At 40.7% G+C, this 18,197-nt stretch overlaps 1 protein-coding gene across 5 annotated transcripts in view; it reads right to left on the bottom strand.

Moving 5' to 3' along the window:
* tcf12 (transcription factor 12) overlaps positions 1–18,197 on the bottom strand; it is a 118,664-nt gene that overhangs the window by 43,063 nt on the left and 57,404 nt on the right. For all 5 annotated transcript variants that reach the window (XM_081359012.1, XM_081359011.1, XM_081359014.1 and 2 more), the window contains one exon: positions 4,952–5,013. In XM_081359012.1, coding sequence (XP_081215138.1) covers positions 4,952–5,013 — 62 coding nt within the window. The remainder of the gene's footprint in view (positions 1–4,951; positions 5,014–18,197) is intronic.

Consider the following 18,197-nt stretch of genomic DNA (forward strand, 5'->3'; position numbering starts at 1 on the left):
ACGTTTAATACTTATGGTTTGGACTGTGTTCAAATCCCTAATACTAAGTATGAGCGATATACTGACAAAAGCCCTGTTCACTTCCCGCCAGGGTCTAAGTGTTTGTATGAACATGGCCATGTGTTAGCGGGTGAGAGGAAAAAAACTGCCCACCACGGTTTAGCCTCTAAAACAAGTACTCAGCTTACATGTCAGTCTGGTCAATCTTGCGGATACTGAGAAGTAGTGTTCATTATAAGAGCACTTGACAGAATCACAGGGGCTTCTGAGCCCGCTCACATCTGAACAATCATCTTCCTGAGTGAAATGTCAGGCAGATTGGTGGAGATAATAGCAGTCATCTGTCAACCGCATCCTGCCGCAACAATCAGAATAATCCTCCACACAGGGGACGGGCGCAGAGCTTACCTACAGCCATCGTGCCGCTGAACGCAGATCTCTACCGCCCGCCTCTTATCGCTTCACTATTTTCACATTTCTCATGTTTGGATCATGACACTTCCTGCTGCAAGGTTAAAGATGGCAACAGTAGTGCAGCCTTCAGTGAGGTATTGTTAAAGATATTGCAAAGCAAAGGCAAGCAAATGAATAAAATTTATTATTTTAGGATGTATAATGTAAAAAAACTGTTAAATGGTCAATAAAGCTTCTCTTTCCTAAGAAGAGATGCATACATTTGTATGAGGTGGGGAAAAAGCATATTCCCTAGGACTACATCGGTCACGCAGTCCGGTTTTGATTCACCAAAAATAAATGGCTTGTAATTAGCCAATCACTAAAAAAAATGGTAATTTGTTCAAGAATCAAACTACACTGTTTTTAAAAAACTAAACCTCTATGATTGAATACTTTACAGCTAAACACAAAACATGATATTTTGAATAATATTGATAACCAAATAGTGGTGAGCATTAACTTCTATTGTATGGACAAAAAAAGAAAGAATAAATAAGATCATACAGGTTTGGAACGACATGAGTAAATATAAATCAATAAATTCTGTCATAAATGATGACAGAATTGTAATATTTGGGTGAACTATTCCTTTAAGAGTCATTTGTTCGGGTATCTTGTAGCATTGATTGGTTTTGAATTACTAAAAAAAGCTGGTTCACATTTGTTTGGGAATCTGACTACGATATTCATAATGTATGTTTGTATTTAATAAGAAGAGGAACTGGTTCTTAAAGGAACACTCCGACTTTTTGGGACTTTAGCTTATTCACAGTATCCCCCAGAGTTAGATAAGTCCATACATACCTTTTTCATTTCTGTGTGTTCTGTAAGTGTTATTTGACGCACCCACCGCTAGCCTAGCTTAGCACAAAGACTGGATGTAAATGGATAAGGTAGCATACTAATCCCAATAAGTGACAAAATAATGCAAACATTTTCCTATTTACATGTTGTATGTATGGACTTATCTAACTCTGGGGGATCCTGTGAATAAGCTAAAGTCCCAAAAAGTCGGAGTGTTCCTTTAAGAGTCACTCGTTTTGAAATCTACACTGGTTGTTATGCATGTTGTGCTGTAGATTAAGTATTAATGTTGCGATGCCACTGTATGCTATTGCAGAAAACACTGTCCGAATATGCTGTATGGTGTTTGGTCCACATCAGAGGAATAATGCACATGCGAGAATTGTTAATGGTTCTAAACAAGCTTTTCTCGCTTCCCGAGCCAATGTGAAATCCAGAGTTTTTTCAACGAATTACTTGATGTAAAAGAAAGCAGCCAATGAGATGCTTGGCAGGCAGAGATACAGGGGCCACAGCTGGCTGAGACAGTTTGAATATTTAACTCAATAAAAGGTGTACAGTTCCACATCAGGTTCAAATGATGCAATAATACCTTGCTGAGGGAGAGGTTTAGCCTGCAAATGATGACAAACCTCATAAAAAGACAGGCTGTTTGCTTTTGTGAAAATCCTGTAACCGCTTCCCATCACTGCCAAACACTTGATAGATTACTACTGCAGATATTTCCATTCTTGGCACTCGCTGAACAAATAGGGCCTTTTATTAGGTTCCGCAATGTGCATTGCTCAATTTTCGAAGCAGACTGGGTTATTAGGCGCCCGATTCGCGTATTAAAAACACTGCTTCTCCGATAATCTCTGCACCTGATAGTCATCTGTTTATATGCGCGCGGCAGACGCGATGGCCGTATTAACACGAGGGGTGCAGAATATTAATGCAGCCACCCTGCAGCCCGCATTCTTCCCACATTCGCTCAGGAACCGAACGGCTTTTTCACTCTTCCTGTTTTTCTTCGGCGACTAGACAAACTGAGTCTCTGCCAGGCTCTGATCTGTGCAGCTGCAGGCCAGCATAAATTCCCCAGTTCCCACACAAAATGTCTGAACTGGCATTCCCTTTCAGAAAGCTCTTTTATGAATGAGCGAACGCGCCAGAGAGCCAGCCGTGTTTTCATTCGTTCTGACTAGCGCCATTCACTGCTCGCAAAAAGCACAGTGCTTTAAAAGGTGTGCTTGTGTGTTTCTCTTCTCCTGAGGTGGACGCAGCGCTCAGAGGCCGAGGTTATTAAAGGGTCGTTCGGGTCGAGGGCTGCGCTGACCTCACACTTAAGCTGGAGAGGTAGACTTCCTCTAATATCCTATCTTAGCCATGGCATTAAATCTAATCTAAGCCAAGACCCCGCATGCTAACTAAATCTTTCTGCTAATGACCATACACTGTAAAAAATGACTAATTTTAACTGTAAAAGACTGCTACGTTTAAAAACTGTAATAGATCTAATCTGACATTTAATGTAATTTTACATTAAAATGTTACATTCGGATTTTCTCATAATTCCCTGTGTGACACTTTAAATTTGGTGGTTTTCCATTTTAATTATAATGTTTCTTATGATGTTATATCTTTTCCAACGTCTGGCTAAACATCGTCAGTCGTTGCCTGATGCATTTGAGTTTACAGACGGTATGTGATGTAAATAGCGACTGCGTTATGGATTTTTTATTTGTGTTTACGTCGCTCAAATAGCGCGCTTGGGCAGATACAGAGAAACTGATAGTCAACAGACAAGTGACCAATCCTGAGTGGCGACGTCACTACAGAGTCAGCCAACCGTGCTGAGACTTCCAGGCCGAGAATGGGTTGTAATCGTGCCGTGCAGAACCAAGCTCAAGTGGAAATATAACTGGAACCATTCTTAGGACTATTCAGCCCGATGGTGAAAAAAACGGCTAATGTTTATTGCATTATTTTAGTGTTGTGTTTTACCATGATGGTGTTTTGTACTTGTGTGCACCTTCTATTTATTAGTATTTCCCTCAGATTATAGAAAAAGCTCATTGTGATGAACTTTGAATCATCATGTGTCTTATTGTGGTGGTTGTCAGTATACAGTGTTTAAAAAAAAAAGATTTTATTAGCAGTATAGCCTTGCTAATTCAGCAGAAAAGGGCTGTTGGATTTACCTGTTTAAAATGTTTTATTTTTTTAATATGTGTACATTTTAAATTGTAAAATTGACAGGTTGTTCTGTAAATATATTTACATTTTTACAAAATTATTCGGCAACCACAGCTGCCAAAAAATGTTCTATAAATACGACAGGATTTATTTTTGTCCAGTGTAAGTATTGCACTAATACGCAACACAATCTATCGAAGATTGCACTAGCTTGGAAAATAGTTTATTTCTTGGTTTCCCAGTAGTCATTACAACAGGTTGGAGAGGGGGGCGGACAAAATATAAACAGAGCAAAAGCGCAAGCCACAGACGATGTAGAGGGAAAAAAGGGTGGGGGGGTCTTCAAGTATACTCTCTGACTGACTGACGTCAACCGTGTCAGAGAGAATGAACGGGCAGGAGAGAGGGAGAGCGGGAGCGGGGTGGTGTGCTCACACAATCCTGTCTTTGTTTGGAACATCTGTGTGGCTGAGGGAGGAGAGCAGGGCTGGGCACTGTGACCCTGCTTTAATGGAAGTGCTGAAAGTCATGTTTCTGTGTGCTGAAGGCATGCTCCCTACACACAACACATTCATAAACTCTCCCTCTAAATCACAGAGCTGAGTCATATTAAAAGCTATTAAAAAGCATCCAGATTAAAAGCATTCAGACTCCACAAAACACTCTTTCAACATTGTCTGATGTGAAAATCTGACCGGAAACTATAAAACAAGGTTCCCATATCTTTAGACAAATGGATTTTCCAGAATATTTGATGACTTTTCCCAGTTATTTGAGATTAGTAGATGATTTTTGGAACCGCTTTATACTTTTTTTGTTAACATGCATTAGCCATCGCAAATATAATACAATAACTAATATTTGTTTAAACTAAATTTATATAAATTTTACTAATGTATTAGTATACACCACTGTTCAAAAGTGACAGTAAAAGCATTATCATGTGACAAAATATTTCTATTTCGAATAAATGCTGTTCTAAATGCTGTCTTTTGTATCCTGAAAACTCAATCCACAAAAATATTAAGCAGCACATCTGTTTTCAACATTGATAAATAAGAAATGATACTTCAGCAGCAAATGATTCAGCAGAATGATTTCTGAAGGAACATGTGACACTGAAGACTGGAGTAATGATGCTGAAAATTCAGCTTTGCCATCACAGGAATATATTACATTTTAAATTATATTATTACAAATATATTATTACAAATAGATATATTTTAAATTTTAATAGTATTTCACAACATTTTTACTGTATTTTATTATATAAATACAGCCTTAGCTAGCATAAAATACTTATTTCAAAAACTTTAAAAAAATCAGCCCAAAGCTGTATTTTTTTAACTGATCTTAAGATTCACAACCAATTAGCCATGTGTTGGAGTATTTGGCATGTTCACTTTCAGCACTTTGGTAGTTGTGATGAATCAGGGTCTAAGTGAGAAACCTGCAAGATTCACGCAAAAGCAAAAACTACATAAAACATGTTAATAAAAGTTGTGGTTGTTACCTGGCATCCAGAGACGCCTGGCTCTCTCCCATAGCCAGAGAATGGAGGCCTCTCAGACTTGCCTATGGATAAACAAAGACACAAACAATAAGAACAGCACCATACGCATTAAACAAAAACATTAATCATGTGAAAAACAGGATAACTGAAACAATAACTGCCAAAACTCACACATTCTGTGCGAGTTTTGGCACTTGAAGGTCAGGAAAGCATAACTTGTATTTCATATTTCATCAATAAGGTGTGATTTATTTCTGTGTGTACGTTCTCTAGCTGCCCATCAGGCAGGGCATGTCTGACAGTAAACTACAGGGTCATTGGGGTCTCAGTCAACGATACTAATCCATCTTGATCCTTTTCCTATCGCAGAAACGGCCCGTGAGCTTCCAAGGGGCAAATAAAAGTGCACAGCGCACAGCCGTATGAATCATGCACTTCACAATATCTAAACTCAGCAGTTTCAAACTCTCTGCGAGAAAAAAACACGAGACTCCTAAAGGAAAATGATAAACAACTCTAAAAACATCATATATTATCCTTGTCAGACTTTCAAACATTAGAACAAACACAGCAGTGAAGCTAAATTCTGTTTACTCCAGGGAAAAGGTAAATATTTTTGTAACTTAAATTGGGATGCCGAAAAGTATTTGTTACACCTTTAGGCTTACGCGCTTCAGGTTCGGTTCTGCTGCGCTCAGGCACACGAGGCCACGTGTTTTTGAGCGTGCAAGTTCCTGCGCTGGCGTAGCCTCCAGAGACAGCAGTAATCAGGTACAGTGGTTTAACTGAAAACACTGCTTCCCCTGTGGTGTAAACTGATCTCAATCGGCGTGATATAACATTTGAGAGTTTGCACTCCTGCAAAGGAAGAGGGAGTATAGTTGTGGGTAAACTATTGTGTTCCCTCCCCCTCAGTCACCACAAAAGAATAAAACATCTGTCTTTCAGCGACTTTAAAGGTTAGGAGGCTTTTTCGCCTCATCCTGACTTCTTGGGCTGCTACTCGAGTTAAGTTTAGGTTTCTGAGTTTGTGGTGTACACAAACTCGTACACAGACAAGTCTTTCCTCTGCAGATGTATTCGTGTCCAGCATTGAAATATTCATTTACAGCATGTGTTTTGTCACACACTCTCTGTCCACGCTGAATAATTTATAAGACCGTGTTGTTGTTTTAGATCCTGGCAGAGCTGGAAGCTCTACTCATGAAAAACATCCTCCCTCGGTCTGGGTCTCTCTGATGCAGCGAGCAGTTGCACGCATGGTTTGGCATGCTCTCGTGCAGCGTAACCCAGCCATGCGCTGTAACATGTCGAGGGACCTTAATGCGATCAGTGCCGTAACCACTAAGGAGGAGTCCCAGAGGATCTGAACGGTAAACATGCATTTAACTGTCTAGCATGCCAGAGTGAAAGGCCGATCTGCGCTAACAGCAATGGCAGAGCCGAACAAAGAGAAGCACCTATTCACCTGACTGCACACATACACCCACATTCTGTCAGAGTCATAAATTATAACACACGTCAATGAGCTTTAATTGTCACCCACACACATCTCTATAAAATATAACTGGTATTATCAGTGAGAAAAAAAAAACAGGACAGGACAGGTGAAAATTAAAGTTTGTGTTTACATAATATATGCGTGTGTACTGTGTACAAAATAATTATTTTGTATATATGAATACACACACATGCATGTGTATATTTAAGATAATATCATATCAATTATGTATACATAAATATATACAGCATATACATGCAAATATTTCTTAAATATATACATGCATATGCTTGTTTTTATATATACAAAATAATTATACAGAGTACACACGCATATTATGTAAACACAACCTTTTATTTTGGATGCGATTAATCGTTGCCCAGCACTACTAAATTTATATATTTTTATCCAGATAAAATAATAATAATTTTAACCAATAAAAAAAAAATAGTGTATTAAAAATACTGTATTATTTTAAATCATGACAAACATCAATGAGCTAACATATATTGCTATAAAGGACAACACACACACTTATATATATAAGTTATTAAATGTTATATAAATTTTACACATACAAAATAAATTATATTTCCTTATTTTAATTCATTTTTAACTCATTTGTTCCATAACTATAAATATATGTATATATTACATACATACATACACATATAAAGTGTATGTGTGTGTGGTGTGTGTGTGTGTATATATGAGATGTGATGTAGGACGAGCGGTTGAAGATAAGTGTGAAAAAATGAACCGGATGAGGGGAACAGAAAAATTAAGAATGACTCTGAGAGCTGTGGAGGAAGAGGAGACCCATGGGGGCCTGATATTCAGAGAGAAAGTGAGAGAACGAGAGCGAGTTCTGCAAAATTATTGGGCATGCATTCAAAACACGGAGCGTTCCAAAAGCTGAAAGCATCCAAAGGCGAAGAAAGCAAATCGAGGGGGGGGGGGGGGGGGGGGTGTCTCTCGGAATGTTAAAAATCAACAATGTAAGACAGCTCTTCCACTGCTATAGCAATTTGTTTAAGTGTTACTGGTGAGTGTTTGTGCCAAGCGGACTGCTGGCTGCGGCGATGATGTTTGAGGAAGCAGTGCCAGCTAGCGCAGCTGTGAGGCCACTGCCCCCACCCTCAAACACACACCCCTTCCTTTCCTATACACTCTCGGCCAAGACACTCTTGGAGACAGAAAGAGAGAGAGAGAGAGTTCAGAGAATATGCGAGACAGCAGGTGAGAGGAGAGTGTGTGACTGTGAGAGGAAGTGACAGTGAGTACATGTGTGAGGAGGGGTCACTAGGGGGAATCTCTCCAAAAATGAACCGCAAGAAGTGGGAGTCAAAGCTGACGATTAGCCACGTCCTCTACAGCACTCCTCCTCTTAGCTGGAGCGATGACAGACGGATGAAGGGGGGGCTGGCCTGATCAATACCCGCCTCGCTGCTTCTACCCGGCCTCCCCTCTCTGCCGCCTACTCCTTTACCGCGACACATCATACATTATAGAAGCGGGATCTGACTGCGGATGATGAATGTTCCGGCCTCGCCGGGCTTTAAGGGAAGGGGTGGTGCCGGGGTGGCTGACGCGGGGGGATGGGAGAAGCACCGCCGCACGGGGAAGTGTGGAGGTTAGCCACCGTGCAATAGGTTATCAATGTCCCTGCTGAATCACAGCTAATGAGTGTTCTAGTCACACAATCTATCAAACAGGTGACTGGGGAGCCTGGAGGAGCAGGGACTGTTTACAGGGACCAGCCGTAACAGAAGGAACCTGATGAGGTTATGAAGTTTGATGAGAAAAGGCTATGCCAGGAAAATCATTGGATCACTGAAGATTGAAGACAATTCAGCTAGAGATGTGTTTAATGTTTGGGGAAGTAGCTGGTATAATAAGGATCGGTGCCGCTGAAACAAGCAGTCCGCTCATTTACATTCGAAAAACTAGGAAAGTTGGAGCATGTGACCTTGTCAGTCAGCAGGGGAGCGTTAACAGCCCCACCAACTCGACTCCCTGCTGAGATAACAGCTCCTGCAACTCTACACATGCCCTCTGGGAACAACTAATAGCCTGCAACTTCTTGGTACTCTATATTGGTGTCATATTAGTGATATTGAGATATTGGATATATGCAGTGTTGGATACTTTGGAAATGTAATAGGTTACAGACTACAAGTTACCCTCTTTAAAATATAACAAATAGTGTAACTATTTCAATTACTTTATTAAAGTAATGTAACTGATTACATTTGATTACTTTTTTCTAAATGTCCAATGAATGTATTCAACTGTTAATCATTTTCAAACATTCAAACCAGGCAGGGTTAACCTTACAGTAGTCCTCATCACTGGTTACTGTCAGACTGTCAAAATCCTTCATCACTTGAATTAAGATTATAATAATAATAAGATTTGAAAGCACAAGCCACCACAAAACCAGACTTTTGCAACAAAAAAAAAATACTTTGAGATTGTTCTGTGTTCTAGATGAAATTATTTTTACATTTCCAGCATTGGAAAACAACAAATTAATATTCTTCAACATATTCAGATGTAAACCATTTGTAATCGTTGAGATTTTCATTAATTACAATTTTTTTCTCATTAACTGTAATGGATTAGTTACATTTATTTTGTAATAAAATTACGTAACGCTGTTACATGTAACTACCGGTCGTTACTCCCCAACACTGGATACATATATACATCCCACTAGGATTACGCGGGACTATTTTGAGGATTTTTGCAGCCTAAAATTACAATTTGCAGTGGCTTTTCTCAAAATTTACGGCATTGTTTTGCAGTGAAAATACACCTCAGACAACATTCTTCTAACATTTTTTATTACTTTTCTGACCTCAAGAACCAGTGGGCTCTGTATTTTCTAAAAACATTGTATTTCAAATGTAACACCAAGTAAAACAAATATCTCCCACAGGATTTTATGAAACTATGGGGGGATGGTTGTCAGGGCCCTCTAGATCTTTGATCATAAAACTAAGGATTTAAATATAATCTTACTAAGACATATTTTTGGGCGAAATAATATTATTATTTTTTTTTTGCATTTTATGTAAGTATTCTGCTATACTGTAATAAAATTCTCATTTAAATTTTGGCCATATAAATAGCAACAGCACTAATAAATGCAATAGAGCATATAGTTTTCAGGTACAGAAACTGAATAAAGTAATCGAATAGAAAACGACACTGCATTTAATCTTCACTGTAGAAATTAAATAAAGATTAATCATTATTAAACTTACAAAAACTATTCAATCAAGAGCAGTGAGTGATTTCCTTGTCTTTTGTTGTTTGATTAACATTAAAAACAGAGAGCAGCAGGAATATTAGGCTGCTGTCACTTTAAGACATAATGCACAGAGCCAGTACACTGATACTGTACACATGCGTTGTCTTTCTCAACTGTTCATGTTCAGTTAAGACATAGCCTAAAGCTACTATGTTTGCTAGGATACTCGCCAAGACGGGCATTTTGACATCATTTTTGTGTGAATTTGTCTGTTCACGCACAAGACTTAAAAGAGAATTCAATATTTGTGCGCTGTCCCAGATTTACTGTGAGAAACATGTTTGTACCATGCCTCAGAGACAGCACTATTTTGCCAAGTGGGTAACATAGGACAATCAGAAAAGGGTTATTTGTAGTAACAGTAATACAGCATACACTATATGTTGAAATTAAGCTTAATCAGCTTTTTTTTTTATATGATTTTCTAATATCGATCTAGCTTACTGCAGTGTGAAACAAGTGTCTAATACCAGCCTCGTAGCGAAAGCACAGAGTAAAGTTAACATAACTTTCAACACACTCAAGCATATTATAAAATGATTGTTTTGACCAAGTAAAACAACGCTACGTTAACTTACCCCACAATTTAAATTTTTCAAATAAAGTGACCTATATGAGTAATAATTCAGCACTTGAGTTTGTTTCATTAGAATGAAATAAAATAATGTGAATTTAAGTCATCAAATGTAACTGCAACAAAGTTCAAGGAAGAAGGAAGGGCACGTTAAACATAACTTTAATCATAAAATAAACATAAACAACAAAATGAAAGGAGAGGCAGCAGCCGACTGCGGCATATAAGCATAATAAAATATAAGGTCTCTGCCCCGCTCTGCTTCATACCACAGTAGCGATTATAAACTTTACCACATTAGCCCATCCATGAACATGATTTCTGCCTTGAGTCCTGTCGGATTGCTTTCCATCGTTTGTGGAGGTGAAGACGAAAACTCCCATGATTCCACACTCATTCACAGAGTCATCAAGCTACGGCTTTGTTATTGTTTTGAATAAGCGACCTCTAGCGGCGCAACTTACATACTGTGCCTTTAATGCAGTGCACCTGTTCTTATATAAATGGACAGTTCATCCAAAAAGTTCAAATTCTGTCATAATTTACTCATCCTCAAGTTGTTTCAGACCATTGACTTGCATCGAATGAAAGAAGAAAAAAAAGCAAAATATAGTCTTTTGTGTTCCACAGAAGAAAGTCATAAAAGTAAATGATGACACATCATTCCAAAATGCTCTATTGCAACACATGAAACCATGAGAAATGTCAGAGGCAGTTGTTTCACTGATCACACCTCTACCATTTTTGAGTGTGAAATACCATGCAAGTGAAGATTTCAATTTCAACAACAACAGTCAGTAGTAGTAATGAAATGCCCAACTGTTATTGAGATGTTTTGAGTTGGTAAGTGAACAGCTGGCTTAACAGTTGCAGCTCTTGTCTTGTAGGCCAATCAAGACCCTAGACACAGACTAGTTCTGTCACCAATATGTCATTAAACAAGGCACTGAACCAGAGGATTGTACAGATGCACTCTCCTTGATTCTTGAAATACTCTCCGTTCATGCTTCTGACGCCTATGAGCTTTCAAAGATTTCACACTCACAACCTGTCCAAAAAAAAAAAAGGATGTTTAAACTAACACTCCAACCTTTTCAAACTAATAGTTTGAAGACCAAGAGAACAATATACACTGGAAAAAGAAAAAAAAAAATCTTCTCCAGTTATGACAACGTCTTCTGTTGGCTATCTTTCAACACAGGCCTGTGTTATCGCAACCAAGCTCTTAAAACAGTCTTCATATCAGCCCTCCTTGATTTGCACTGAGTAGAGAGAGAGAGAAAATAAAGCAATACAAAAATGAGTATAACTTTAACTGTAAAATATTGTTAAAACGCTAAGGAAAAAAACTGTTAATAGGTTAACAGTAAGTTCCCATAATATATACAGGGAAAAACTGTAAAAGATGTAACCAGACGTTTCAAGAAATTTTTACAGTAAAAATTCTAAACATTTTTAGAAGTAAAAAGGGCAAATCAAATTATAATTTACTGTGAAAAAATGTAACTGACATTTATGTAATAAATTTGGAAGTATTTTGTTTAAATAATTATGTTTCTTAATAGTTTTTGTTATGAGCTATGCACATTTGGGTTTTATGTTACATTTTCTGTTGTTTAATAAATGTTTATTTGTGTTCATGTGTGTTACCATGGTGGTGTTTAGTGTTTGCGTGAATTACTCTGTGCATCTTATATACTAGTAAAATTCAGCTTATGGAAAAGCTGCTTGTGATGAACTTCGTCATGTGGCTTCCTCTTTTACCACCTGTATTATTATGCTAGTTTCAGTATATGTTAAAGGTATAAAATCGATTTTAGTAGCAGTGTGCGTTGTTGGATTTACCGGTTTGTAAATTACAGTTTTATACTCTAAAATTTACTAGTTCTTCTGTAAATATCTTTACATTTTACTGTATTTTTTTACAGAATTATCCTGGCAACCACAGCTGCCAGGATTTTTTTTTTGCAAAAACAACAGGATTTTCTTTTTTTACAGTCTAGTCTTCTGCAGCATCACCGGCAATGCTTGTCAGCAATGGTGTTTTTTCACCCTCAGGGGAAAACAGGGGCTGTACTGGAGAAGTGATGGATGGAAGCGAAAATGAATTCATCAATTTCCCGGTGAGGAACTGCGAGAAGCAACAAGGAGACGTCCAGGTGTCGACATGCGTGTCCGTGTGGTGCGCGCCTGACATCACATGTGTTTATGCACACACACCTGTAGAGTACATGTTGCAGACCACGACGTAACATAAATGCAGTAGCTTATTACAGTGGTAAAAATGCTCTAAATAGTTGCAATTTCAGCAGTCAAACTAACAGTATATCGTTAATACAACCTGAAATCTTTCTTTAACTGAAACAAAAATTAAAATTAAAACTTAAAAAAGGGAAAAAAAATATGGCTATCATAATATCAGATTTTCACTGTACAATTATCGTGCCAAAAATAATGCGCAATAACAATATTAAAATGATATATAAAATAAAATAATGTTATCAGACTAATTCAGATTCAATTTTGTGTATTTTGTGTTTGGCCAATGAATCACACTCAAAATTCAAGACAAGAAATGTAACACAGATAATCAACTGCGTACATCAACTGCGAAAGCCCTAAAATACTCTTGAACTAAATTATATTAAAGAAAAACTGAAAATAAAATATAAAAAAGAAAAGAAAAATCTTTTAAATTAAATCAATATTGGAACGCTGGCTCAGTTTTGGCCAGCTCCTGCGTCAGAGACTGACACGGAAGAGAAGAAATTGTTGAATAAAGTCGTTATTTTTGGGGGTTTTTGTGCACAAAAAGTATTCTCGTCGCTTCATACCACTAAGGGTTGAACCACTGTAGTCACATGGACTACTTTAAAGATGGCTTTACTACCTTTCTGGGCCTTGAAAGTGATAATACCGTTGCAGTCTATGGGGGGAAAGGGGGGTCAGAAAGCTCTCAGACTTCATCAAAAATATCTTAATTTGTGTTTTGAAGATGAACGATGGACTTGCGGGTTTGGAACGACATGACGGTGAGTAATTAATGACAGAATTATACATTTTGGGTGAACTAACCCTTTAATTAACAGTTTTGAAGCTCCTGACCGAACCCCCTGCAAATCAGTATGTTTTAACACCACATCAACTCTGAATAAACCAGCCCAGAGATTTGTTTAACAGTCACTGGAGTATGTAAATACCATTGAGTACTTTCACAAGTGCCAACACAAGCGAGGGGCACGTCGAGTCCTGTCGAGGGGGTTAATAAGGGATGTATAAATAGGCCGGCAATATTAAATATTGAGATTACATTCAGAGGCATGGAACAATTAAAATGTGACCGTGTAGAGAGGCTCCCGGGGAGGCTCCCTATTGATCACAGCTCTGCCAGGCAAGACCAGAGCTCTTGTTTTGATACTCAGATAGGTAGTGATCTAAGCATCTCAAGGGATCAATTGAAAAGCGCAGCCACAAAAACAGCCAATTAGTAGCCACACTCCACAGCCTCCCTCTCTTTATCTCTCTCCACCCCTCCCGCTCACTCTCTTCCTCTCGTTCTGGTGCATTCCGAAGGCCTCGCTTGTTTATTTTCCAAACTCACCGAGATACTTTTATACAGTGCACAACAAGGAGCTCGATACCTTGTACCGGGTAACGCCAAATGCAAATGAACCTCTCATGCCCTTCTATTCCTGCAAGTACATCCTCGTTCCCCTGTCTGAATTTCATGTTCTGAGTTCTGGAACCCCGGTGTAATTCATTATCCTTGTCAAGTTAATGTTCCGTGTTGAGCCATATGGCGAGGCTAACACGCGCAATAAAGGAAATTCCTTCAACTTGTTATAATCAGCACATTGGGCTGTCCAAAATCTGACATAAACAGCTTTATTGTGTTTGCTGCATTTTCTCTTAAAATTCCTGACAAAAACAGGAAAGCAAGTAGGAAAGGAGGGGGTGGGGGGAGCTGGGGCTAAACTTGGAGACAAGCAAAAGGAGGGAGGGAGGGTGAGGTAAAGAAAAAGAAAGCTCTACAGCCGTCTAAAGTTTGCGTCGGTAAGAACCTTGAGCTATCAGTGCAGAGTCCTGAACGCTTGATGCCCACACACGAACAAGCAAACACACACAAACACTTACAGACATCACAATGCCAAACAAAGCAGCACACCCACTCGCTCACTGGCTCTGTGGCTTTTAAAATGGATCCTTTTGTTTCCTCATCTGGAGTGTTTGTGTATCTCTCTGTTGTTTCTGAGGCTTTTGATGTTATGACGAGTTCTGTTTGACAGTCGGCGTAAACGGGGCCGAATCCAAGGGGCCCCGCCCACCCTCTCCGGGGCGGGCCCTCCTTCGCACGATGCCACCCGAGCAGGTAGAAAGGGGGTGGATGGGTCTGTTCTTTGCCATCGAAATACACAGAGGGGCACAATCTCAAACACACGCTACCCCTGTAGTCAGGTCCCAAAATAGATAAATAGCCCTGGATAAGATGCAGTAGGCATTTTTGAGGAAAAGTACTTCAAGTGTTGTTTCTATATGATTTTTAGGTGCTGAATCCATTTCTGCCGTATAACAAGTTGTAAACATCACTGTTTTGTCATAAACAATAAAAACAAAATGGCTGCCAAAAAAAAAAGTTTTAATGCATTTATTACAGTTTAAACATTAAACATTAGAACTAAAACTATGCATTCTCAGAATATTTAAACATGTAAACAATGAAAAAACAACATTAACATGAAAGGGATAGTTTTTAATGGCTGCTGGAATTATGCCAAGGAACACTAGGAAGCATATATCAGTGGAAATATGCAATTATGCCCAGCCCGAAGGGGGGGGACTTGGAATACACATGACCCCAGGGGGCTGCATATTGAGAATCACTGGGGTGTCCAGCTGCAGGTGGAATATTTCAAACCCAGGGGTGGCAAGGTAGCTTGCCGAGGGAAAGACACATGCTCAGAGAGGCTTACAGTGGACTACACACGTGGGGGTCGCCCAGAGGCCGTGTTAGGTGTCGCCCAGCCTGCAGATCTACATGTGTCTGTTAGCGAGGCGCCATGCGCTAGAGCCCAAGAGGATGCCACACTCCGGGTGGAGCAGGCTGTCACATCAAGGGGGCATGGTCGACCTTGCTGCTGATAAGCCAAAGCAATGGCGTCCACTATCCAGTGAGACAACCTTTGCTTGGAGAGAGCCTTTCCCTTCAGCTTCCCACCATGACAGACAAAGAGCTGGTCTGAAGTCCTGAAACAATGCATCCTGTCTACGTAAGCATGGAGGGTGCGTACTGGACAGAGCAGTGCCAAGGCTGGGTCTGCATCCTCCAAGGGCAGCGCTTGCAGGTTCACCACCTGGTCTCGAAAGGGTGTGGTGGGAACCTTGGGCACATATCCAGGCCGGGGTCTCAGGATCACGTAAGAGTTAGCCGGTCCAAATTCCAGGCACGCTTCGTCACCCGAAAATGCCTGCAGGTCCCCTACCCTCTTGATGGAGGCCAATGCAACCAGGAGCACTGTCTTCATTGACAGGAACTTAAGCTCCACTGATTGCAAAGGCTCAAAGGGAGCACTCTGCAGAGCAGTTAAAACCACAGAGAGGTCCCAAGAGGGAACGAGAGGAGGGCGAGGAGGATTCAGTCTCCTCGCTCCTCTCAGGAAACTGATGATCAGGTCGTGCTTTCCAATGCACTTACCATCAACTGCATCATGATGTGTGGCAATAGCGGCACCATACACTTTCAGGGTGGAGGGAGACAACCTTCGCTCCAACCCTTCTTGCAAGAAGGAAAGCACGACACTGATCGGGCCTTTCGTGGGTTCTTTAAGTTTAGAAGAACACCAGTTGACAAAGAGGTTCCACTTCAACGCATAGGCATGTCTCGTGGACGATGCTCTAGTCTAGCGGAAGTGATGGTAGCCACCACCGCTGGTGGTAGGGTACTCAAACCTGCCTCGTCCCGTCCAGGAACCACACATGGAGGTTTCAAAGATCGGGACGAGGGTGCCATAGGGTGCCCCGTCCCTGAGAAAGCAGGTTCTTTCTCAGAGGAATTGGCCAGGGAGGTGCTGTCGCGAAGAGTACTAGTTCTTGGAACCAGGTGCGGTTGAGCCAATACGGGGCAACCAAAATTACCTGCTCCTCGTCCTCCCTGATCTTGCGCAAAGTCTACGTAAGAAGGCTCACTGGGGGAAAACTCATACTTGCGGAGGCCCCGCGGCCAGCTGTGCGCCAGTGCATCCGTGCCGAGCGTGCCCTCGGTCAGAGAATAAAACAGGTCACAGTGGCAAGAGTCGTGGGAGGCAAACAGATCTACCTGTGCGTCCCCGAACTGATCCCAAATCAGATGAACCGACTGGGGATGGAGTCCCCATTCTCCAGCGAGAGGCCGAAACCGAGACATATCAGCTGCACGGTTCAGGTCTCCCGGGATATAAATGGCTGGAAGCGACCTCAGATGCTTCTGACTCAATATGAGGAGGTGGCAGGCGAGTTGCGACATACGGCGGGAGCGCAGACCACCTTGTCGGTTGATGTACGCTACTGTGGCGGTATTGTCTGATTGGACTAATACGTGCTGACCCCTGAGCAACGCACAGAAGCGGTGCAGGGTGAGACGTACAGCCAGCAACTCGAGGCAATTGACATGCCAAAGGCGCTGGGGTCTTGTCCAGGAGCCTGCGGCAGCATGTCCATTGCACATGGCGCCCTAGCCCATTATGGAGGCATCTGTTGATACAACAACATGCCAGGAAACTCGTTCTATGGGCACTCCAGCCCATAGAAAACTGAGGTTCGTCCACGGGGTGAAGGTCTGACGGCAGTCACTGGGACTCGGAGCGTGCCGTGTTGCCATGCCCACCTCGGGACTTGATCGCGAAGCCAAAGCTGAAGCGGTCTCATATGAAGCAAGCCGAGCGACGTTACTGCGGCTGCGGATGCCATATGCCCCAGGAGCCTCTGAAATAGTTTCAGTGGAACCGCACTCTTGCCCTCGAACTGACGAAGGCAAATTAGCAGTGACTGCGCGCGCACGCTCATAAGCTGCACGCACATGGCGACCGAGTCGATTTCCATACCGAGAAAAGAGATCCTCTGCACGGAGCAGAGTTTGCTCTTCTCCCAGTTGACCCGAAGGCCCAGACAAGCTAGGTGCCGCAGCACTAGGTCCCTGTGTTCGCAAACCTTGTCTCGAGAGTGAGCTAGGATCAGCCAGTCGTCGAGAGGAACAAGGGCTGCCTCGACAACCTTTGTGAAGACGCGAAGAGACAGGGCTAGCCCGAAAGGGAGAACCGCGCACTGGTATGCCTGCCCCTCGAATTATATATATATATATATATATATATATATATATATATATATATATATATATATATATATATATATATATATATACTGGTATGCCTCATTTGCATATGTAAACATGACATTTCAGAAAACTTGTAATACAAAAAATGTCTGTCTCTATGTAAGTGAAAAACTGGAAAGGTTTTATGGTGATATCTATAACTTAAATTTTTTACCCTATCCACCTGTAGTGTTTTGGCTGTGAATAATGCACCTATTGTTTCAATGACAATTACAAGAAAATGGGACCCTTATTTCAATGTTATACGGTGGATCCTTATTCAGGAGACATTGAACTTTCTAAAAATGTGGTATAACAACTTTTCCTCAAAAATGCCTACAGGGTTACACAATCTTGAAGATTCGGACCTGACTACTGAGCTCAGCATCAATTTCTGTTAATTACAGTCTTGTCAGCAGTGGCATTATTCAAACAGCTAGCGCAAATGTTAATGAGCTCTTATTTGCATATTTATTTTTTTCTTTGTTGAAATGTCATTGATTATTATGT

The sequence above is a fragment of the Scardinius erythrophthalmus genome, assembly GCF_964197995.2.
Source record: "Scardinius erythrophthalmus genome assembly, chromosome: 2".
Taxonomy (NCBI): domain Eukaryota; kingdom Metazoa; phylum Chordata; class Actinopteri; order Cypriniformes; family Leuciscidae; genus Scardinius; species Scardinius erythrophthalmus.